This window comes from Fukomys damarensis, unplaced genomic scaffold (assembly GCF_012274545.1).
Source record: "Fukomys damarensis isolate Sample0158 unplaced genomic scaffold, DMR_v1.0_HiC HiC_scaffold_21, whole genome shotgun sequence".
Taxonomy (NCBI): Eukaryota; Metazoa; Chordata; class Mammalia; order Rodentia; family Bathyergidae; genus Fukomys; species Fukomys damarensis.
The window spans coordinates 39,849,693-39,873,965 of NW_022900933.1; the positions used below are offsets into that span (position 1 = coordinate 39,849,693).

A 24,273-nucleotide genomic window follows, 5' to 3' on the forward strand; every position below is an offset into this window, starting at 1 on the left:
TTTTTTTTTTTTTTTTTTTGAGACAGGGTCTTGCTAAATTGTGCAGACAAGACTCAAAGTTGTGGTCCTGCTGCCTCAGTCTCCTGAGTTTCTGGGTTTATAGGCTTGCCCTGTTGCACCTGGAAAACTTCTTTTTTCCTTAAAGAATTCTTAACAAGACTGATTATTTTCTTCTTATAGAAAATACTTATAATCCTGCTACAAAACCTACAGGCCAAATATATTTTGAAGCCCAGGTTTGGGGGAATTTCCATTGCAGGCTCCTGAGCTACTTTTTACCCCACTCAGTGACCCACTGTGGTGCAGCGCAGCACCTTGCTGTTTGCTCTGGCTCAGTACAGCATCAGTCCAGGCCGCTATAGAGCCCTGGGCAGGGTCCCCGGTGTAGTGGATGGAGATGGGAATACCCATGACCTGCGGCTGTGACAGAGCTGCTGCCCCCACGACCCTGTGCGTGGCCAGTCCTCCGTGTGTCTGCCCAGCCTGGGGAATGAGGAGGCTTTATTGACTGGGGACATTTTATGTTAGAAAATAATGTTCTAAAGGCACTTACTGTCTGTAGTACATCGTTACAGTGAGATGCTCTTGGTTTCAAAACTGTGCCTTTCAACATTTCCTGATGGTGTGGGCTGTGGTTGTTCACTTTCCCACGTGGCCATGGAGTTCCCAGTGCTCACAGCATGGCCCACCCACACTCACATGCTGGAATGTGCTGTGCTTGTCATGAGAGCAAAACCAGGGGCTCTTGACCACTTCCTGAGAGGGGGTACAGGCTAGCAGGTCTGTGAGTCCGAAGCCCTGTGGTGGTAAGGCGAGAGCATGCTCCGGAGCCTGTGCCACCCTGGGGCCTCAGAGTTCACCGTGTTGCCACTCACTCAGGGGCAGATGGGCTTCCAGCCCACACTGCTCTTTCCCATGGTTCCCAGCCACTGGGAGTGCAGCACTGAAGGTGGCCGAGTAGGCCTGTGTGGGGCTCAGGAGCCAGGTCCTCGTCCTGTGATGCTGAGCGTTACTCAGGGAGGATAACAGAGCATGACAGGTTGCAGTCTTCCTGCGAGCCAGCAGTGCCATCCAGCAGGTCTCTGAGCAGGGCAAAGTGCAGTGCGAGCCTACGCAGTTCCTCAGCCTTACAGCCAGTCCTAGCACTTTCAGCCCTTCTGGCTTTCTGGGTGGCAGCAGTATTGCCTGCATTGGCCTCACGGCTGCATCCTTGTCCTTGTCAGTTTGCAGAGAGCTGGATGGGCTATTCTGGCCCTGGCTACGGCATCCTCAGCTTGGCAGTCTCCGAGAAGTACGTCTGGTGCCTGGACTACAAGGGTAGTCTGTTCTGCAGCGCATTGCCGGGAGCCGGGCTACGCTGGCAGAAGTTCGAAGATGCTGTCCAGCAGGTGGCGGTGTCGCCCTCAGGTTGGCCTTCAAGGGGCGATGGGATCTGGACGGAGCCAAGGATGTCCAGAATCCCTTACTTCCACCTCCATCAGGCGCATTGTGGCTGTGCAGTTGGAGTTGGGGATTTTACTAATTGTGACAAACGGATGATATTTCTGTAAACCATATGAATAGTTTGAATTTTGAGGGTTTTAGTGATACTAACATGCTGTGCTTTTCTAAAAATGTACTTCTGTTTGTCATCTCTGAAGCCACTGAACTCAGGAGGCCGGGCCTGGGGATATGCAGGGTACAGTCCAGTGTCTCAGCCTCCCTTCTGGAAAGCCTTCAGAGAGCTGTGCTCTGGGTGAACGCTCCATGCCCAGATGCAGAGGAGACACCCTTTACCAGCACACGTCAGTCCCTGAGCGGTCCAAGGGGTCATGGCAGCAGTTCCCGAAACCCTCCCTTTCTGTCCAAGTCAGTGTTTGCTCCTTCGGTCTTTCCTTTTCTTTCCTCTCCTTCCCTCCATCTTTCTGTCCCTTTCTGCCTGTCTTCCTTTCTCTTTTAGTTTATTTTTAGTAGTACTGGGGATCAAATCCAGGCACTCCACCAGTGAGTTACATCCCCAGGCCATTCTTATTTTGAGACAAGGTCTCACTGAGTTACCTGGGTGGGACTCATACTTCTAACCCTCCTGCCTCAGCCTGGCAGAGTTCTGGGATCACAGGTGTGTGCCACCACGCCCAACTTGCTTTTTTTTAGTGTGGCCACTTTTTTTCCTGTGTGGTGGGGCAAGTGGACCACAAGTGTGTGTGTGTGTGTGTGTGTGTGTGTGTGTGTGTGTCCATGTGTGTTGGGCCTTGAGAACACAGTTCTACCTGAGGACAGGAACACAGAAGTTGGAGGCTGAGTATGCACATGGATCTGTCCTCTCCAACGACACCATGACTGGCCCCTGATCACCCTCATCTGCACTGTTCTGCTTGCTTTCTTGCACTGCTTGCTTCAAAGCTGTTTTCCCCAGGAGACTCGCTGAGGCAACAGCCCACCTGCCCGGTGGCATCATGTAACTGAGTGCCTTACTTTTCCCTGTTGTCTTTTCCTGTGGGTTTATCTCCCAGCCATTTGGAAGTGCTAGTGCTCTCTTGGCTGCTCTGGGTGGAGGTCTCTGCCTGAGACAGCATCCTGATCAGCTTCCGGGGCACCAGAGCCCGGTGGCATCCAGGGGATGCCGTGGGCACAGCAGCCTGACAGACTGTAGGCTGTCCCTGCTTGCTCTGGGTCATCCTGGTGCTGTTTTTGCCTTCCCAGCTCAGCTTGGGCCGTACCTGCCACCTGCTGTGTCCTCTGTCTTCCTTTTTCATCGGTTGGTCAGAACACTCCCTACATACGTGTGTCCCTTTTGTGTGGCTCTCCCTTTGGCTGGGAGATGGAGTCCTTCCCTTTAGTTCCTGGGAGGAATCACTCCAGCCAGTCCTGGGCATTGGCTGTTCAGCAGCATGTCCATTTAGACCCTCACTGATAGCTGGGCGTGGCAGTGCTCGCCTGTATTCTCAGCACTCTGAAGCTGAGGCAGGAGGATTGCTGTGAGTTTGAGGCCAGCTTCGGTACACTGAGTTCGGGCCAGCCTGAATAGCAAGACCCTGTCTCAAAATAACAAAACAACTCTTCAGACCTTTAATGTCACTGCTATTCTTATGCCCCTGGCATGAGAGCAGGCGATGTGTGCCTCTGTGGACCTCTGGCCTCAGCTCAGCCCTGTGAGGTGGCAGTGGGGGCTGGAGGGCACTGAGGCACGTGGCACTGACACCAAACATCGTGGGTGGTGGCAGAGAGTCAGACCTCTGCCCCTGTGGTGTGGAAGCAGCAGGTGTGTTTGGAAATCTCTCACATACCAGGATGCAACTCTAATGTTTGTCCTGCAGTGAGTGAAGGTTTGTTTCCCCAGGAGCCCTGCTCTGGAAGATTGAGCAGAAGTCCAACCGTGCTTTCGCATGTGGGAAGGTGACCATCAAGGGCAAGCGGCACTGGTATGAAGCACTGCCCCAGGCTGTGTTTGTGGCCCTGAGCGATGACACAGCCTGGATCATCAGGACCAACAGTGACCTATACCTGCAGACAGGTAAGAAGCAGTACACTCACAGGCGCTCAATTTACAGGTTCAAGATCGATTTCAGCAAAAACATTTCAAGAATGAGTATCTGGAATGCATTTAGCAGCTGTCTGCTACCGATGCAGGTTGGTTCTAGAACAAATTTAAGGCAAGAATTCCTAGGAACGTTCTGTCCTCATGGCTGAGCGCTGGATGTCATGAGCCTTGCAGTGTCCAGCCTGGAGGAGAGGATGACAGGAGGGCCCTCAGAGCCCCTCCCCGGGAGCTGAGGGACTGGGTTTTCTTCAGCCAGGTCAAGGCCCAGCTCCCTCGGAAAATGAGAAGTTGTTTGTTCTAGATAGCAGTTAACTTGTCCTGGGAAGCCACCCTTAGGGAGACCATTAGCTGCTGGAAGTGGCACAGTGGGACTGGTTTACTAAGAAAATAAGCTGTAGTGATGGTCCACGTTTGTGTGTGCGGTACAGTGGGACATGGCTTGCCAGTGGCAGCATGTCCATCCTCTGGGAAGGACAGGGCAGGAGTCCTGCCTGGCCTGCTGCTCTCCCTCCTGTTGTTCAGCACTGCTGACTGGGAGCCTGATGAGGTCTCTGTGGTGGCCGCTGAGCATGCCTGCTCCGCTCCCCTGTCTTCCTGCAACCTACATAGCAGCGGGCAGCCTGGTGGGCCAGGTGCTGGTCTGGACTCTGGGCTCTCCTTGCGTCCTGGGTCTTCCCTTAAATGAAGAGAGTGCCTGAGGCACAACTCTCAGGCCTAGGACCTGGATGTGTGCATGTGAGCGAGGCCATGCTGTGGCCCCAGTGAGGAACCGTCTGTCACCTCCCCACGGGGGTGCATGGCTTCCTATGAGCCAGGTCCTCCCTCTCAGGCCTGCTGCCGAGTCTCTGGGGCCCTCTGGGGGATGTGGAGTGAGAAGGCCTGCAATCCCAGCTTAGGAGGCTGAGACAGGGCATTGCAAGTGTGAGTTCAGCCTGGGCGATTTAGCGACCGGCATGACCTTGTTTCAAAACAAAGAAAAAATAATGGGGCCAGGATGTAGCTCAGTGCAAAGGCCGGATTCAGTCCCCAGCACTCAGTGTGGGGTGTTGTCCTGTAGGTGATTTACATGAGCCGAGCACACCCTGGGTGCGTCTGTGATTACAGCACCAAGGCCCACCTGCAGGTTGAGGCGGCGTGGGACATAGATTTAGGTGCCAGTCCTCTACCTTAGGAGTGGCTTTTGATTTCATTTGGACACACTACTGACAGGCCAAAGGTGGCAGGCGAAAGAGCCTTGGACAGGGGCCTGAGACCAACTGCCTTGCAATGTGCCAGCGGGAAGCCAGGAGTTGGCATTCACAGTGGAACCTAACCCTGCAAGAGCAGGACGGGGAGGCCCCACAGTTGCTGGGTCCCTCTGCCCCAGGCCCAGCAGTGCCCCTGCCCTGGGCTTCCCCGTCCGCCCTTGAAGCCTCTAAACTCCTAGGACACCGTGTTCTTTTGTTTTCCAGAGTATCTCGCAGTGAAGCACAATCTAACCTTTTTGTGTTGACTAAACTATACAAAGAAAAGGCGCTCCTTGAGAACATGACAATAACACATACACACAGCACACCACACAGCCACAAACACTGGTACCAGAATGGGAGGAAGAGCTGATGATGTTAGGCTCCTCCCTCATGCAGGCCTCAGCGTGGACCGCCCCTGTGCCCGTGCCGTGAAGGTGGACTGTCCCTACCCGCTATCCCAGATTGCCGCCCGGAACTGCGTGGTATGGGCGCTGACAGAGCAGAGGGCCTTGCTGTACCGTGAGGGCGTGAGCAGCTTCTGCCCCGAGGGGGAGCAGTGGAAGTGTGACATCATCAGGTAGGCCGCTCTGTCTGGCTGGCTGCTCCTGGTGTGCCTCACCTTGCTCTTCCAGGCCCCACAGGTTCCGAGGGAGTAGAGCGCTTGAGCTGACCCAGCTGACTTCTGCAGCCGGCAACCTGTGCACAGGGCCCTCAGTGACTCCAGCACTGCAGTCACGCACCTCGTAGTGATCTCCATTCAGAGCTGTCATGCTGAAGACACTGGGTTCCATCCAGGGTCTGTGATGGGTTGGGTACAAGTACTGTTTTATATTCATCCTACTCAGTTGAAATTGGTGTCTGAACTATAATTTTTTTTTTTCTTTTTGGTACCGGGGATTGAACTCGGGACCTGCACTTGTGAGGCAGGCACCAGAACCACTGAGCTAATTCCTGGCTCTGAACTGGAATTTATTAGCTTACTTTCTGGTGTTTTAAGATTTAGTCTTTGACCAGATGTAAAGGCACCTGTCAATAGTCCAGCACTATGGGAGGTGAAGGAAGGAAGATCATGAATTTGAGCCAGCTTTGGCAACTTAGTGAGACCCTGTATCAAATAAAAAGGGCTGGCTGGGCGTGGTAGCACATGCCTGTACTCCCAGCACTCGGGAGGCTGAAGCAGGAGGATTGCTGTGAGTTCAAGACCAGCCTAGCCTACATAGTTCCAGGCCAGTCTCAACTACGTAGTGAGACCCTGTCTCAAAAAGCCAAAAAAATAAATAAATAAAAAGGGCTGGGAATGTAGCTCAGTGTGAAGGCCCTGGGTTCAAGCCCTAGTACCAAACAAAAAAAGCCTTAGTGAAATCAGATCTGGATGAGCTTGACCTTGGTTTGAACATAGCAGCCAGTGAGACCTGCTGTGAGCCAGGACTGGCTGGACTGTGTCAGGATGGCTGAAACTCGACTCCTTTGCAGGCCACGGGCTGAGTGGGGTGCCTCCTCGTGGGCAGCCTGGAGTGCAGAGGATTCTGGGCAAGGTGTGGTGTGTGGGGAGAAAGCTGCCCAAGGAGCCACACGGAGCCTCAAAGCTGAAGACATCTGGACAGGGCAGGAGCGGGATGGACAAGTAGAGGCAGTGTCTGCCTGGGGACAGCGGCCTGGAACAGCCAGCTGGGGGTTTGCAGTCACTTCCATGGGGAAGGAGGCAGTTGAGAGATGGGTACACATTGGGCTAGGATACTTCCACCATCTCCCTTTGTCTCAGAAGTGGTCCCCACCTTCCTGGCTTAACTGTCTTTTTTTTTTTTTTTTTTGATACTGGGGATCAAACTCAGGTCCTTGTGCTTGCAAGGCAGGCAGCAGAACCAATGAGCTAAATCTCCAGCCCACAAACGTGTCTTTCATAAGCTGCCACACCTGGGTCATCTACACTGCTGTGTGACATCTTCTGCTTGGCCTTTGCTGGCCCTGTCCTAAGTGCTGGGCACTCTTCCTCTCTGGCCAAGTCCTCAGGCACACTGGCGGAGCTGACTCTATGCTCTTCTGCTTTCTCCAGTGAAAAGCAAGCACTGGAGCCCATCTGCATCACTCTCGGTGACCAGCACACCCTCTGGGCGCTGGACATCTGTGGGAAGCTGTGGTTCAGGACTGGCGTGGTGCCCAAGAAGCCTCAAGGAGATGATGATCACTGGTGGCAGGTAGGTGCCAGGCCCCCTTTTTGCCCTTCTGCCTGTCGAACGACCCAGTCCAAACAGCAGTGCTCATGTTCACTGTGCGATGGGTTAGACTTCCAGAGTTTTGGCCCACTAGAAACATTAAGGACCTTTCATAGAAAAGAACTTGCAAAGATTTCTTTGCTTAAATTACACAGACTGTATGTCCTTTGGTGGTGTTTAGACATTTATCACAAAGGCTGGTAAACCCAGAGCCCTCTGGCGATAGTGATGTTTCATTCTGAACAGTGCACTCAGAAGAGACTAGGCAGAGTCTAGGTTTGCAAACCTGACCCACAATCAAAACTTCCCCATACCCCTGTGCTGGAAAGACCTCCATGAGTGGTCTTTCCCCGAAGGAGAATTTCCCTGTGTGACAGGGCGGCCTAGTCCTGGCCCGAGTGGCCTGCATGGGTTTCCCAGGAGTGTGTGCAGCCCCTCCGGGACCAGCGTCACCTCAGTGCCTTACCTCCACACTGGCTTGACGTTGCTGTCTCCACTGTGAGGTACTCGACATCTTGTATTCTGTCTTCATGGTCCAGGTGTTTTGTCTCCTCAGCCCTACATTATTGAGGTTTGTTTTCCATTGGTTGCACTGCATCTGAGAAATAACACATGTATCAAACATAAATCTCTGGTTTGACACTCAGGTAGTATCTGGTGAAATTACGCAAGAGATTTTAAAATCTTGTCTATGTACTTAGGAGCCTGTGTACCCTAAGTTGTTTCTAAGCAGCAGATTGAAGCTAGGTACCATTTTCTTACAATACTTCAGGGAGCTTTAAGTTGGCAGCCATCTGAGGAGTGTGGAGCAGTTACTTCAGTCCTCTGAGAGTGTTTCCCTGAGTGCTGGAGCCAGCATTAGGTTGGCTGCTTAGCCCTCCTCTCTGCCAGCCCTGTGCGTCTGGGTGGGGACCGAGTCTGTCACAGATGTGGCACAGTCCTGGGGAAGACACGGCTGCCTGGGCTGCCTGTCACACTGCTGTGGTATGGAGTCCCTACTGCTCGTTCCCAGGCCACAGAGACCAAGGGGGGCTGCCATGGTCAGGAGCCGCCGTGCCCCTTCACTGAGGGCTGTGCTTCACCTGTTGACTCCTTCCTCAGGCCAGGCGGGTGGGGTCTATGCCAGAAGGTACTGACTTTTTCTTTGCTTGGTTGCTCTGTTGCTGGAGACCCAGAGCTGTGGGCATGGCAGCGCCTCCATTGCTGCACTGGCTGGGCCTCCACTCATTTCCCTGCAGGTGAGCATCACAGATTACGTGGTGTTTGACCAGTGCAGCTTATTCCAGACCATCATCCATGCCACACACTCGGTGGCCACAGTGGCCCAAGCACCCGTGGAGAAGGTGGCGGACAAACTGCGCATGGCGTTCTGGTCCCAGCAGCTTCAGTGCCAGCCCAGCCTGCTGGGGGTCAACAGCAGCGGTGTCTGGATCTCCTCGGGCAAGAACGAGTTTCATGTCGCCAAGGGAAGTCTCATAGGTGAGTGAAGGTTTTTGTCTTCACCGTGGCTTCATGCACAGCTTCAGTTTATTATTTTGTTTTAGTTTTTGCAGTGCTCAGGATCACACCTAGGGCCTCATGCAGCATTTAAAGGAGTGCTTTCAAGATCTCAGCTGGAAAAGATCATGTGGTGCTGGTGGGCGGAAGTGCCTGTGATGGGGACATTCTGTGCTCTATGATCATTCTTGCTCCCTTTTCCTTTTCAGCCTGACATTCCCGAGGCTTGGGGCCTGGTGTCTGGATAGTGTATATTCAGCTTCTTGTGGGAACCGATTATGGTAGAAGAAAAGCAAATGGAGCTCATTTGTAATAATTTTACATTTAACTGAAAAAAAAAAATCCACCAAGCCCACAGAGCCCAGTGACAAAGAAGAGTCCATTTCCTGGAGGGAAAATTACGGCCACTGTAGAACAAGCAAGGCCCAGCCAGGTCTAGGAATGAGCTGGGGTTGTTTTTGTGAGGGAACCCCAGTTTCTGAGCTCCCCACAGCCGCCTCCTGCTCGCCCGGCCTCCAGTGGCCACAGCTGTGGTGGTAGGCAGTGCTGGCTCGAAGTGCCCAAGTGAGGGACGTCAGCTCTGTTGTGCCAGGCCCCACAGGCCAGCTGTAGTTTGGAGTGAGACTCTGAAGCACTTCTGTTATGTTCTTCCCTTCACCCACCCTTCCTCTTCATTCTCTCCAGGCACTTACTGGAATAATGTTGTTCCCCGCGGGACAGCATCCGCAACAAAATGGGCCTTCGTGCTGGCTTCTGCAGCTCCTACCAAGGAAGGTTGGTCCATGCTCTCTGGGTAGAGTTGAACATTCAGATTGATCTGCCTGTGGCCTGTGGGGGTCTCGGTGCAGCAGTGTAGCCCCCACCTGGGGGACATGGTGGTGTCCTGGCCAGGTGCCCTGCAGGCTGCACCTCTGCAGTGGGTAGGCAGGACTGGGGTGGTGGAGCTGCCCTGAGGCAGGGTGCCCTGGCAGAAAGGACCATGGCAGCCACCACAACCTCCAATGGCAATTGCAGAGGCTACACCTTCTTGGGTGTTCTCCCACTTGCCCTAGAGAATTCTTATATCAGCTCCTGGCAGCCTCTTTCTTTCCCTCCTATTTACAGCCTCAGCAGAGTCCCTGCTGTCCCCTGTGCAAAGCCCACAACCCTCTGGACATGGCTTTGCAGTCAGGAGAGGCAACACTGCCACCCTGGGATGTAGCTGGGATGTGGAACGTTAGGTGACCTGGTTGGGAAGAGGCCAGAGCCTCCACCCAGAACCACACTGCTGGTTAATCAAGGTGATGCCAGGAAGTCCGTGACGGAGAGGAAGCAGCCTGCTTAGTTCAGCAGCCAATCCCCAGTGTTCGGGATGTGGTCATATGGTGCACACTCAGCTGGCCCGACCACATTTCTGCCTGGAACCTTGTACTCAGTTGTTTCCTGAGATTCACCCGAGTCCACATGGAAGTGGTATCTGCCCTGCAGTGATTGGAGGAGGCCATGTTCTGTGTGTGACCCACTCTGTGGTGCTGATGCCTCGCTGCCTCCTCCTGGCAGAGCTTCCCCATAGGGTTTCAACCTGCAGAAGTTTAAATTCCAAAATGTATCTGGCCACAATTTTTAGTTAATATCTTGGATCATGTACTATAACCAGGGTTTTAAGTTCCCAAGGGTTGTTCACATTTTAAATAGCTTCTCCCGCTGGGGATTTAGCTCAGTGGTTCCACCACCTGCCTTGCAAGCACAAGGGCCCGAGTTCAATCCCTGGTACCAAAAAAATAAAATAAAAATTAAATAAAATAGCTTCTCCTAAGGATTCTACTAGAGGTGGAAGGGTGGGAGAGGGTACTCTGAGGTGAGAACAGGAAGAGCAGGCTTTCTCCAACAGCCTGCCCATCAGCCCAGGTCCTCAGCCAGCACGGCACTGTGTTGCCACCTTCCAAGGAGGGGCCAACCCAACTTTCTCAGGGACAGATTAGCAGTCCTTTGCTCTTGGTGAGGTTTGTGTCCTGCACATACTTCCTTGGGGCCTTTGTTTAAGACTCCCAGCCTGACGTAAGTGGGAGGTCGAGCCACTGAGCCAACCTGTGGCCTTCATCTCATCTCCCAAGCCCTCTTGCCATTTCTTTGCCTGCCTCGGCTTGGTCATGGCGTACCACGTGGGCACAGCGAGGAGCAGCTGGCGTCTTGGTGGGTGTCAGTGTCTGCCTGTGGCAGTGTGCCTTTACTAACACGTGCTCTTCCACAGGGAGCTCCCTGTGGCTGTGCCAGAGCAGCAAGGACCTGTGCAGCATCAGCACCCAGAGTGTGCAGTGCCGGCCGTCCACGGTGCAGCTGCCACCTGACTCCGAGATATGTGCTTACGCTGCCTGCCTGGATGCACTGTGGGCCCTGGACGGTCTTGGGCAGGTGTTCATCCGCACGCTATCCAAGAGCTGCCCCACTGGCCTGCACTGGACAAAGCTGGACCTCTCACAGCTAGGTAGGGCTTTCCTGTCCCATGCCTTAGGGTCTGCAGGGCTCCACGACCCAGGTGTCTGTGGCTTGTTCTGGAGTCACATGTGGGCCCCTGTCTGTCTTCCTGAGTGGAACAGAGCCCTGTGACCTTTCAGTCTGGAGAGTGGGTGGCCTCAGGACCAGCTTGGCACCACAAGTCCCCTCACCAGTTGCAGGAGCCTCTCGGAACGGGCTGGGGCTGTGCTGTGGGTGCCTGCTCAGCCAGGCTGTGTGCTGCCTGCCAATGGCTGCTCACCTCCCCAGAGTAATTCATTCTGTGAGTAATTCATTCATAGTCTAGGAAACGACCTTCACCCCACAATATTGGGTAAACCCTCGGTGGACAGGGGTACAGTTTTTTGGAAGCCACAGGCCACAGCTGGCAGCTCCTTGGACTGTGTGAACCTTGGACTTGTGTAGTTCCCTGGAGGTTTCCCGTGATACACTGACAACCAAGCTGGGTGCACTCCTGTAACCCTAGCACTTAGGAGGCTTAGGCAGGGGGATCACTGCAAATTTGAGGATAGCCTGGGCTACATAGTGAATTCAAGGCTAGTCTAGACTGTATAGCGAGACCCTGTCTCAAAAAACCAAACCCAAGCCGGGCATAGTGATGCATGCCTGTAATCCCAGCACTCGGAAGGCTGAGGCAGGAGGATTGCTGTGAATTTAAGACCAGTCTGGGCTACATAGTGAGTTCCAGGTGAGTCTCAACTACATAGAACCTGTCTCAACCCCGCCCCCCAAAGAAAACCCCAGCCAAACCAAACAATCCACTGACAACCAGTATTTCATAGGCTGGACTCAGACAAGCATTTAACGTGTGAGAACTCAACCAGATGTATTCATGGTGAAACGAGAGTGAGACGGAGGGCTGGCTGTCTCTCCCCTCTCCCTCCTGTGTCTTGGGGTCCCACCACCTATGACTCGGGCACTGCTCAGGGCAGCCCAGGTCAGGCTGGCAGTGCTGAGCTGCTTCCTGCCAAGCAGCTCTTCTACTGGCTGCTAGGGAGAGAGGGCCTGGACAGCACCCACTGTGCCCTCTACTGTAGACTTGAACCCTGTGCCAAACTGGGGTTCTGTGTCAGGCCCCACACCACCTTTCAGTCCTTCTGGCCAGTGCCTTCCTCACTTTCCAAGAGCATTTCCCATCCAGCCCCATCCCTGATGTGGCTAACCAAAGGACCCTGCGGCCGGTGGGGGCCAGGACAGAGTTTTACACAAATAAAAATGCTGCTTTAAAACTCTATAAAGCGGGGGAGGATTTAGCTCATTGGTGCCGCCACCTGCCTTGCAAGCACAAGGACCTGAGTTTGATCCCTGGTACCAAAAAAAAAAAGAAAAGAAAAATTAAAGGAATGATTAAATAGCTGGCTATTGATCTCGGTTGTAAAGATTAAATATGGAAAATTTAGCAGTGATTTATTATAATCTTGGTTTTGGGGAAGAAAATATGCCATATTTAGCAGATATTTAAGATACTTACATTTCATTTCCAGTGTGCATAAATATGCATTATGTTGGGCATTGGACTGTTTAACAAACTGATGTCATTTGTAATTTAATTCATCTGATCACAGCATGTAACAAAGAAATATTCAGCGTTAGTTTATGCCTTTAGGTAGCAAATAGGCTTGTATGGTAATTTATGTAGAATGGTGTTTTATAAATAAAGCACCAAGCTAATGCCACTTTTTGTTCTAAAACAGATATTTAAAAAGTAATCATAGAAAAAAAAAGTAATAGCGTGGAAGTGTCTGCTTTGTTGAATAAACTAATTGTAAAAATTTATTTTTAATAGTAAAAACAAAAGCAAAGGCAGGGAAATGTCAGCGTGCCTGTTGTTCTGTGAGGTTATGCCTTAGTGACAACCCCAGCATATTGGTGGCCTCCCACAGTCACGTCATTTTCCAGGTTTTATGGTTGGATTTGAGGCCTCTAAAAGGCTCCTGGGGACCAGGGATTTATCTCAGTGGTTCCACTGCCTGCTTTGCAAGTGCAAGGTCCCAAGTTTGATCCCTGGTACTAAAAGGCTCCTGGGGTTGTAGGCTCACTCCCCAGTGCAGTGGTGTTCAGAGGTGGGCTCCCGATGGGCCACTGGGGCTCTGATGCCACTGGAAGGTGGGTCCATTGGGAGATTCATCATTTGATGGCATTATTGGAAGGAGGTGGAAACCTAGGCAGTGGGGCATTGCTGGATGGGGCAAGTCTTTGGAGACTGTTGTCTCTGGACCCCTCCTCACTCTTGTGCCCTCTGTGCTTCCTGGCCACCATGAGGTGAGCAGTTGTCCTCTACTACACCCTCCAGCCTCTGTTGGGATGCTTCTGCCTTGCCTTGGGCCTGGCAGCCATGGTGCCAAAACCAAGATAACCTTTTCTCCTATGAGAATCCCTGTGAGCAGTGTGGTGATGCTTGGGAAGAACTCCACAGAAGCCCCTGGTGAAACTTCCTGGCCTTGGCCTGGCTCTTCAGTTCAGAACCAGCACGGTCATACTGGAGTGTATATCTAAGCCCCAGCTGGTCCCTTGAACCACAGGTCCTGCTGGGGGGTGGCCCAGTGGGTCCCTGTCACTGAGTGACTCCTAGCATGCTTGCCAATGGTCCCGACTTCCCTGCAGGCAGGATGAAGACTGTGTAAGGATGTGTGTTAGTCAGCTTGTGTCTCAGCTTCTGCTAAGTCTCGTGCCAAAGGCACTTTGTCTCCCCTGGTACCAGTCTTTGCTTCTGCAGTACAAACTTCGGAGGACATGTCAGCCCCCAGTCGGACGTCCTGTCGAGGCAGGAAGAGGCGCTGAGAATCTCAGCAGAGGGGAGTCACCATCTTTAGGGACTGGACAGAAGAATACAGTACTGCCATCCTGGCTAGGGTGGGTGACTCACACCTGTAACCCCGGAACCCCACTCTTTAGGTATACGCCTTTACAGAAATTGTGTATGTTCTTCAGCACATTTGTGCACAGTAGGGCATGGTGATGCACACCTGTAATCCCAGCACTAGGAGGCTGAGGCAGGAAGATTGTAAATTTGACCAAAGTCTAGGCAACTTAGTGACTTAGTGAGATCCTGCCTCAAAATAAAAAGTGTTGGAGGTGTACCCTAGTGTAAGGGCTGAAGAAGGGGAGAGGGAGGAAGGAGGGAGGGAGGGCCTTTACCTACACACTTCCTCTTGTGTGTTTTTTTTTTCTTCTGGTACTGGAGACTGAATGAGAGGCTACCTCTGAGCTTCACCCAGCCCTTTTTATTTTTAGTTTTTAAATTGGAGACAAGGTTTTGCTAGGATGACTGGGCGCCTCCCCAGTTACTGTGCACCACCACGTCTGGCCTTCTGCTAGATTATTCAGTGTAAGGCTCGATACAATAGGATTGCTGCATAAACGGCTGTGCTGTTTAGGGAATAATGACAAGAAAAAAGTCTGCACATGTATTTTAGTAGAAACAGAATGTTTCTCATCAGTATTTTTGGGCTGCAGTTGGTTGACTCCTCTTGTAGTCAGCAGGATTGGGCAAGGGAATACATTAAATACAGGACACATAACTTATAAGGTTATTTTATGATAATTACCCAAGAGTCAAATGTAAGGAGTACAAGAGATTAACCACACATTAGAAGCCCTAAACATTCAGCTGAGGGCCTAGATCCCAGCAGTCTCCCACACAAGCCCAGCTGAAGGCTTAGAGTCCAAGGCAATGTCATCCTCAAGTCTAACCAGAGGTAGGATTGGGCAGGAATACATTAAATACAGGACACATAACTTATAAGGTTATTTTATGATAATTACCCAAGAGTCAAATGTAAGGAGTACAAGAGATTAACCACACATTAGAAGCCCTAAACATTCAGCTGAGGGCCTAGATCCCAGCAGTCTCCCACACAAGCCCAGCTGAAGGCTTAGAGTCCAAGGCAATGTCATCCTCAAGTCTAACCAGAGGTCTAGAGCCCACAGCAGTGTCTCATGCTTGTCCGTATCAAGGATCTGCTCCTGGAAGGCCCAAGGCCAGTGGTGGAAGCCAGAAAATCTATGTTCATGAGATGAAGGATTTGTGCCACCAGGCTGAGGGATCCACATTGGAGCCAGGAAGTGATGCTCACAGTGAAGAACAGAGCTCCCCTGTTGAAAGCAGCAGCCACTCCCAGCAACAGCGAGGTCCTGAGCTCCTCTGACAAGAGCAGCCTAGTTCACCTCAGGAAAACCATCCACAGCAAGCTTCTAGAAAATCAGGCCCAGATCTTCCTCCCCAGCTCTCTTTTTATGGCTGTTGATAGCAATCTTCAGGGGGATCTTCCACGCCCAGACCACGCTGATTCAGTTCAGCTGGGTGTTATAAGTTAACCAGTAGTCAGTCCACTACAACTCCCCAGGTGGGAAAGCCGTGGATACCGAGGGCACCCTGGATACTTCTTGGGCAGTGTTGAAGTAAGTTTGCACTGGCATCAGGAAGGCAGGAGATGAGCTTTGCGTAGCTAAACCTGTGCCCACGTGTCTGGGGCTCTCACCTGTGCAGGCAGCTCCCTCCCACCCTGTGCACAGACCACACACGCTTTCCTCCCTCCTGCAGGATCTGAGGCTTGGCTGGCTGCACCAGCTGCTGCTTCTCTTTTCCCTCCAGTACTGGGGACTGAAGCCAGGGTCTTTTCACTGAGCTGCACCCCCAGCCCTTTGTATTTTTATTTTTAAACAGGGTCTTGCTCAGTGTGCTTAAGCTTGCCAGCTGGGCCTGAACTTGCAGTTTTCCTGCCTTAGCCCCCAGAGAGCTGGAAGTGCAGGTGTGCACCACTGCACCTGCTTGCTCACACCACCTTTTGGCTATGCCCTAAAGTTAAAACGACCCATCAAAACAATTTTTCATCAAAAAGCAGTTAAGAAAATTAAAGTGCAAGCCTGGGCTTAGAGTCACAGTACCTATAGCTGACAGAAACTTTGCATCCAGGATACAGAAGGAATCCCTCCAGCTCCTGTCTAGGTGGAGGACAATCCAGTCTTCAAAGTGGGCAGAAGACGTGAGCAGATGCCACACAGAAGGAGGCATGAGGATCCCTTGTTGGCAGAGGAAAGCAGTCAAAGCACCATTTGCTAGTGGAGAAATAGGCTAAAGCCACAATGAGATGTGACTTCACACTACTGGAAAGGCACCACTGCGGGCCCTGCCACTGGGGACAGGCAGCTGCTTTACACATAGGCCAGCACCCTGCACATCCACATGGTACATCATCACCAAGAAGCCTCTGACAAGAGTACCTACAAGAGCTTCACCCCTGAGAGCAGAAGGTGGGAGGAGTCCTGTGTCCTTTGGCAGGTGGTGGAGGCGCTGAGTGACCCTCAGCCACTAGGGGAACACGGCGCTCTGTTTTGTGTGGGCGAACCTTCAGGGCAGAGGCATTGACAGGAGGGGACTGGAGGGAGCTTTCTGCTGTATCTCAGCAAAGTGAGTTGCCCAGGAGCTGTGCTTACCAAAGGCAGTTGGACCGGATCCCTGACCGTGCGAGTTGCTGTCCGTCAGCCTCACTCATCAGAAGAGCCAGGCTGACCCGGCTCAAACCTGATGTCCTGCCTGTATCTCCAGGCCGAGCCCGCTCCCGGGCTGGGCCTGCTGCTATATTTGCCCTGGCGCCACTGCTGTGGTTTAGGGGTGTGGAGGGTGCTGAAAGCTTGTCCTGCCAAGGCTGCCATCCTCCAGGGAGACTATTATCACATGTTATCTATCTCTTTCTCTTCTGTTATGAGGCAGGGCTTGCTGGGGATGGGACCTCGTCCCTGTGCATGCTCCCAAACACCTAGCACTGATCCACTCGCCAGCCTGTAATTTCCCTTCTTTGAAGTCTCCTCCCGTAACTTTTCATCTTCTGATAATTAAAGGAAACTGTAACAAAGTGATTCTTAACTAATCTTAATCGTCATCGGGCTCAGGATCATCGGTACAGGTCCTTCCCAGGTCCACGCCTCACCAGCATCAGTGCCTGTCTGGGAGGGCCATCATGGGGCCCAGGCTGAGGCGCAGATCTCCGAAGGGCTCTGGGCATTCGCCACTATTTTGCCCACAGTGTGGGAGGCACCATGAAGCGCCGGGCAGGTGGCAGAGCTGCTCTGTCCTCCACCTGTCCAGGTGCACACCTGCTGCAGACCAACTGCCATGTGTCAATAGTATTGGAGGGCTCAGCGCCAGCGCAGCCGCCGCCTCTTCTGAAGTAGAAAGTCACTGTTCACAGGAGAAACTCTTAAGACATCATTACAGCATAGGTGCCTTTCCTGTATTGTCCTGTAGGAGCCATAAAGCTGACCAGCTTGGCGTGTGGAAACCAGCACATCTGGGCCTGTGATTCCAGGGGCGGAGTTTACTTCCGGGTCGGCACCCAGCCTCTGAATCCCAGCCTAATGCTCCCGGCCTGGATTTCCATTGAGCCGCCTACCCAGGTAGGTGGTGTCCCCCAAGCTCTTGCTCCCAAGAAAAGCAGGAGCTGCAAGGGGTGGGTGCTGGGCAGAGGCCCATGGCCCCACAGGCCGCTACACAGGGCTGCTCACAGGCTCAGAATCGGAACTGATTGTTAAGGGTTATCTGAGTAAATGCTTGAGTTTTTCCATGTAAAAGTAAAAATATTTATATCTGAGTTTTTGCAAAATGAACCTTATTTTTTCCAAATCAAACAATACCAGGTGGGTGTGATGGCACTTACCCTCAATCCAGAACTCTGGGGAGCTGAGGCAGGAGGCTTGAGAGTTTGAAGTCAGCCTAGGTTCTGTAGGAACTCAAAAAATATTTGAAAAAGAAAAACCAAATATTCAAGGTGTAAAGAAGGCAAAAGTGATGGAAAATGTGATGGAGTTGTGTCCAGTTAGTGTCTTGTGAGCACCTCCCCAGTATAAGATTGTCTGCTGCTGGTCTGAATGCCTCTGCCCGGCTCCTGCTGATTTCCACTTGCAGAGCCCAAGTGGAGGTCTGGTTTCTCCTGGTTCTGATGCCTCAGACCTGTGGGTGTGGTTCCTCCATGTGTGTTCTCCTGGAGTCTGTGACTTGGGCCATGGCTTCGTGAGAGCCTTCTGGTCCCCATTCTGTGACTTTGCTGGAGAAGACTGGAAGCTGCCACGTGTGGAGGTAGCAGTGGCAGGATGAGGCCCCTGCAGTGGAGATAGCAAGATCTAGAGTGGGCTAATTGCCTAGGCTCCTGGCTGTACATTTTGGGGATGTGGATGAGGCCACTGAGGTAGAAGCACACAAGGTGCACCTGTGGTGACATCATCAGGTATGTGACATACTGCAGTCCCAGCTACTCTGGGGCTGAGGCAGAAGGATCTTTTGAATCCTGGAGTTGGAAATCAGCCTAGGCAACATAGCCAGACCCTATTTCAAAAAACAAAAACTGGCCTAACTGCCAAGTAGGCCACTCACCAGTGGGTGTGGCTGCAGCTGGGCTCTTCTCTGTGGGTTGCAGGAGGGCAAGTGTCACAGTGGGGACTGCGGTGCACCGTGGATTATGAATTGCTGTGTGTCGTCCCCCCCGTCATGTGTCAGGCACTGTGACCCTCACACACGGTGGTGTATCATAAGGCACGCCAGGCTGCCTCCACAGAGAGCATCTCCTGCCTTGTCAGCAGCAGCTGTGCAGTGACAGTGACAGCAGACTGACACACGGGGGACCCTTTGCCGGCCCTCCAGCCCTGCTGAGGAAGGAAGGAGGGGAGAAGTGCATGCCCCACCCTATCGCCCTGGTAATGAGTCCCTGGGTTCAGTCCCCAGGGATGAAAAGTGTTGAGTCATGCACCGTGAAGTTCACCTGATGGCCCAGTAACCCTGTAGTGAGGTTGTGCGACAGACTTGTACTGTCCAGGGTTGGAATGGTTTCCTCACGCAATGGAGAGACCCAGCCTCAAGAGCATCACAGCCCTCACTGCCCGCATCTAGCTTCTGTTCCATGGACTTCCTGTCAGTGCAGCCCCATAACGTGGCCTTCGGGTGGCACCTTTCTGAGTACTGTGTTTTCAGAGCTCATCCATGCTGTGTCCCCATGTGCCCATTCCTTCCTCCTCTTTGGGCCTAATGACGCTGCCCTGAGCAGAGGCCTTCTTTTGTTTACTTTCAGCAGCTGATGGCTGCCACATGGCTTATTTCTGTTCTCAGGACACTGTGTGATCAAGTGCTGGGAGGATGTGTTTTCTATCCTGGTAAGCTTATGCCTGGGTGCTGTTGCCTAATCCAGTGTCATAACGATGTACACAAATGTTTTTTAGGAGTTTTATAGTTTTAGTTCTTCTGTTGAGGTGTTTCATGCACTTTGCATTAATGTTTATGCTATGAGTAGGTGCCCAGATTCATTTTTTCACGTGTGGATAGCCAGGTACTGACATCGTTTATTGAGAAGATTGTTCCTTCCCCATTAAATTACCCTGACGCTTTTGTCAGAGTCCGCAGATCATAGGCACAGAGCTTTATCACCATACCCTCAGCTCTGACCCGAACCTATACGCACTGTCCTGTGTGCACAGCCTTGTTATAATTTTGAAATCCGGGGATCAAGAGTGCAGCTTTTTCAAGATTGTTTTGACTACTCAGAGTCCCTCCTATAACCATGTGAATTTTCAACTATTTGTTAATTTCTGCCCCCAAAAAAAGCCAACTGGAATTTCATCAGGAATTGCCCTGACCACTGACAGGGGGTGTTGCCATCTCCCTGGATGGGTCCTGGCAGTCCATGAGCTACCTTTCCATTTATTTACATCTTTAATTACACTCGGTAAAGTTTCAGTTTTCAGAATATATATTTTATACTTTGTAGTTAAAGCAACTCCTGAGTTCTTTTGTTTGATGCTAACATGGAATAATGTAGAATTGTTACCTTCAGATAGTATAGATTTGAGTTTTTATTTTTCTAGGTTTTGTTTTGTTTTGCTTTGAAGCTGTTGTTTGGTTTTTGAGACTACATAGTCCAGGCAGGCTGGATTTGAATTTGTAATCCTCCTGCCTCAGCTTCCCAAGTGCTGGGATTATGGGCGTGTACCACCACAAATCTGCCTGATTTTTGTATGTTGATCTTGTGTCTGGCAACTTTACAAAACTTATTTATTTATTTACTTACTTATTTTGGACCAAGCTGCTGCTTGTAGAACGAAGAGCAGCACGATTTTATTCATGTGCTGAAGCGGGTGAAAGTTCAGTAGTTCCCATTAGCCAGAGCCAGGTTTCCAAGCTATTTCTTCTCATGAAGGCCTTGGACCACTGGTGACCACAGGCAGCTCCCAGTGGTCGAGTTTTCTTGTGCCCTGCTGCGGTGGGCTGACAGTGGTCAGCTGCGCTTAGGTCTGCCAAGCGGCCCTGTCCTGGGCAGATGCCTGCCTGTGGACGGGGCTGAGACTTTCTTGCCCTTTCTCGCCTGATCTTGGAGTTGGCCAAGATGTCCTGTAGCAAGTGAAGGACTCGCCCTCTTCAGAAGTCCACCTCTCCTTTCCCATCCCAGTTGCCTTAGGCAGCCAAGGTCCCGGACACAGCACCCCAGGATGCCTCTGGAGGCCCCTTACTCTTTTTTTGGATCTGGCTGCTCTTTTATGTAGATCCTCGAGTTACGAACAGCCTGACATCCAAACAACTTCTGACTGGAGTTTTAGTTTTCACTTACAACCAAGTCTTGAGTTATGACCCAGATGTCATCTGCTCATGCTTCCAGATGGTCTCAGATACAGATTTAACCCTTAGAGAGCTCTGGAAGGAACATTATGCATCCTTTCCTGTGTGGGGCTAACTGAGAAATTCTGGCCCAGCATCTCTCTTGAGATCCGCCTGTGCAGGAGAGGGACAGTGAAGGCTGTGGAGAGGAGCCTGAGCCTCACCTGACCAACTAGAGTTACAACCAGCCTCGAGAATGAATTGAGTTTGTAAGTCAGGGGTCCACTGTACATTCTTCAGGATTTCTCATGTACGAGATTACATCTGCACACAGACATCACTTTACTTCATTTTTGCTTTTTTGAGACAAGGTCTTGCTCTGCATTTCAGGCTGCCGTGGACTCACTGCGTAACCCACGCTGGCCTCGAACATGAGGCAGTGTTCTCACCTCAGCCTAGGTCGCGGGTGTGTGCCACCACACCCGGCTAAGATACTGAGTTTTATCCAGTGCTTTTTCTGGGTCTTTGGAGATGACCGGTGGTCTTCCTTCGTCAGTCTGTACTGTATTTGTTTTTAATGTTGAACCACGTCTTTGGGTGTCAGGTTGTGCTTGCTCGTGTTTGTTGAGAGTTTTTGTAACTATATTCATGAGGAATCTTGATCTTTGGTTTCCTTTTCTTGTTGAGAATTTGCCAGGCTTGGTATCAAGGTAATGCTGGGCACTTAAAATGCTTTTCCAAGTGTTTTTTCCTCTCCTGCTTTCGGGGAGAGTTTGTGAAGAGTTTGTTAAAATTTTCTATGTAGGCCTGTGGGCCTGGGGTTTTTAGGGAGCTTTTTCTTTCTTATGTTTTATTGATTCAGTCTCTGTCATTGTTCTAGGTCTAGTCAGGATTTCTGGTTTCTTCCTGATTCAGTTGGAGCAGCTTCTGTCTTTTCAGCAATGATTCATTTCCCCCATGTTACCTAATTTATTGGCATTCAGTTTATAATATTCTCATAAGCTTTTTTATTTCTGTAAGGATGGTAGTAAAGTCCATTCTTATTTCTGACTTTAATCATTGTCTTCTCTCTTTTTCTACGTACAGCCAAAGATTTATCAATTTTGTTGATCTTTCCAAAGCCATCTTTTAGTTTTGTTGATTATCTCTGTGGTTCTCCTATATTTTGTCTATTTCCAGTTTTCTTTTTTAGTGACATCATGAATCAGATTTGGAGGTGCTCTTATCACTAAGCTACATTCCTACCCATTTTTTAGTTTTGATTTTTTGAGACGGTATCACTAAGTTTCCCAGGCAGGACTTAAACTTGTGATCCTCTTGCCTCTCCCTCTTGAGTAGCTGTGTCGCTGTGCCTGGCACCCAGTCTTAATATTCCCCACATACATTCTGGCTCATGGTACTTTGAGGATGATGTTATTCTGAGAGCTCTGCAAAGTCTTTGTCCCCAGTGAGAGCCTCGTGTGAGCTCCAGGGAGCACAGCCGAAGGGGAGAGCTCTGACTGGAGTCCCCTTCACTGTAGTCGCTAACAGCTCTGCCCAGGAAAGTAGCCAAAGCAGGACAAATTCACACAAAAGGACCTGGAAGTGGAGCCTGGATGAAGCAGTGACTGCTATTTACACGCCTTTCTGAGGTAGCTCTGCTGCCCCTCGGGTAGCTTCTCGCAGGCTATAGAAGAATCTCCCTCTGCCCGAAATGCATGTGGTGTCAGTGCTGTGGGGAGAGTGAGCTGCCACCTGTGCCGTCACCATGCTGCTGTCTTAGACGCCATTTTCACCTTGGAAGTGGGAAAGCCAGGACTGCTTCTCCTGGCTTGACAAGGACACTTGTCACTCACGGCAGGTCAGCATCCAGCGTCGCAGCCCTGGTGTGAAGCCATGCCCAGACCTCCACCCACTCTGGCCACTTCCAGGTACCCCTGAGTGCTGAGCCTCCCCCAGGCCGTTGCTGAGGTCCGAGGTGACAACAAGCTGTAATGGATGCTCACCCTGTGCCAGTTAGGTGCTCTAAGCACAGCTTTCCCCGCCATTCTCGTGGTGGTGCAGCATATGGCTGGTCCTTCCCATCCGACAGCTTGGAGAGGTTCAGAAAGTTGCCGAGCCCTCAGCGCTGTGGTCCTGGATGTGGGGGTGGCGGGCCTCAGCCCCACGGGGTGCAGGACTTCTGTGGAGGGTCCTGGGAAACAAGGCCCAGTGCAGGAAGGGGATTTGGGGCTGAGGCCAGAGCCCTGGAAGAGCGTGGGCTTGGCACATGAGCGGCCCTGGCTCCCACAGCAGAAAAAGATTTGAAAGCAGAGTGATGTGGCTGAGTCCAAATGTCAGGGGGTGATGGCCATGGCACCCGAGTGCCCGTGCTGGCGAAGGAGTGAGCCTCTACAGTGGCTGCCCTGCAGCTGATTAGCAGCAGCTTCTGCTTATTTTTGTTTCCTATTCTCGGGTAAAACCTTCCTTTTGTAGTGGCTTTGGGGTGAAGCTTCAACAAAGTACTGAAAACAAATGGCTCATTGTTCAGAGTCACTAATGTGGATGGATTTGGGGATGTCTATAACTGTTAAGCAGCATGTGAGCCTTGGAGCCCCACAGCTGTGGTGTGACCAGTCACAGCACACGGGCCTGGCTCCTGGAGGACGTGCTGGGCAGCAGAGCACACTGGAAATCCACACTGTGCGGGGCGAGACAGGAGGGAGGACTGCGGGTTCAAGGCTATTCTGGGCAACTGAGTGACCTTTAGGAACCCTGTCTTTCTCGGGTACCTCCTTTGCCAACTCCAGTGCCACTCTGTACAGGCCCTGCTTCTTCCTGTCACCAATGCGTATCGTCGTGTGGCCGTGGCACCTGCTTCCTCCATTTCCCATGGGACTGGCACTGCCAGCTCCACAGCATCACATGCTCTGCCTAATGATGGCATTGCCTGGAGGAGGAACATGGCGTGGAGGCTGTGGCAGGGAGCCACGATGGCATCTCAGCGTTTGGAACACGGCTGCCATGGAGTTTTTGTTAGTGATGTGAGCAAGATGGGTGATGATTCAGAACCGGATCCGATGAGCCAGTGAGAATTAGCCCTGGGCTGTGGTGCCATAGGAGGTGACTGCATGGAGCCCTGCGGTGTGCTGGGGACAGTGGGCTCTGCACAGACTGGGCCTCCATGGCTCCTAGGACCTGTGGATGGCTGAAAGGGCCACTTTGCTACACCGCCCACCCTTGTTTAGCTGTGTTTGAGACAGAACCTCATCATGTTGCGCAGGCTGGCCTCAAATTCCTGGGCTCAAGCAATCCTCCTCCCTCAGCCTCTCCAGTAGCTGGGACTACAGGTACCACCACGCCAAGCAAAGGACTCATCTTTTGTGGCTCATTGTGGAGCCTTTGTGCCCTAGGGCCCCTCTCGAGGGCCCAGCTATAGCTATAGAATCTGAATCCCTGCTCATCTTCCTGGCCACTGCCATCCCACACAGGAATTTAGCAACTGGTGAGAAAATCAGAAGTGCCTCTTCTAGGGTGAAAAGGCAAATGCTGTGGTCTTGGGGGTCCAGGATTTGGCCAGAACTCCTCAGACCTCATCCTCAGTGCTCACAGTTCAGGAGATGGTGACACAAGAGCTTGCCCACCTGGGCCTGTAATCCCAGCATTTGGGAGGCTGAAGCAGAAGGATCACTGAGAGTTCGAGGCCAGCCTGGGACACATGGGTTGGTTCAAGGCCAGCCTGAACTATATAGCAAGTCCTTGTCTCAAAAAAAAAAAAAAAAAAAC

At 51.7% G+C, this 24,273-nt stretch overlaps 1 protein-coding gene across 3 annotated transcripts in view; it reads left to right on the forward strand.

The window, feature by feature from the left end:
* Tecpr2 (tectonin beta-propeller repeat containing 2) overlaps positions 1-24,273 on the forward strand; it is a 69,609-nt gene that overhangs the window by 33,646 nt on the left and 11,690 nt on the right. For all 3 annotated transcript variants that reach the window (XM_010607253.3, XM_010607252.1, XM_033766818.1), the window contains 8 exons: positions 1,224-1,407; positions 3,320-3,493; positions 5,146-5,326; positions 6,803-6,944; positions 8,201-8,441; positions 9,144-9,233; positions 10,690-10,923; positions 17,200-17,348. In XM_010607253.3, the coding sequence (XP_010605555.1) occupies positions 1,224-1,407; positions 3,320-3,493; positions 5,146-5,326; positions 6,803-6,944; positions 8,201-8,441; positions 9,144-9,233; positions 10,690-10,923; positions 17,200-17,348 (1,395 nt within the window). The remainder of the gene's footprint in view (positions 1-1,223; positions 1,408-3,319; positions 3,494-5,145; positions 5,327-6,802; positions 6,945-8,200; positions 8,442-9,143; positions 9,234-10,689; positions 10,924-17,199; positions 17,349-24,273) is intronic.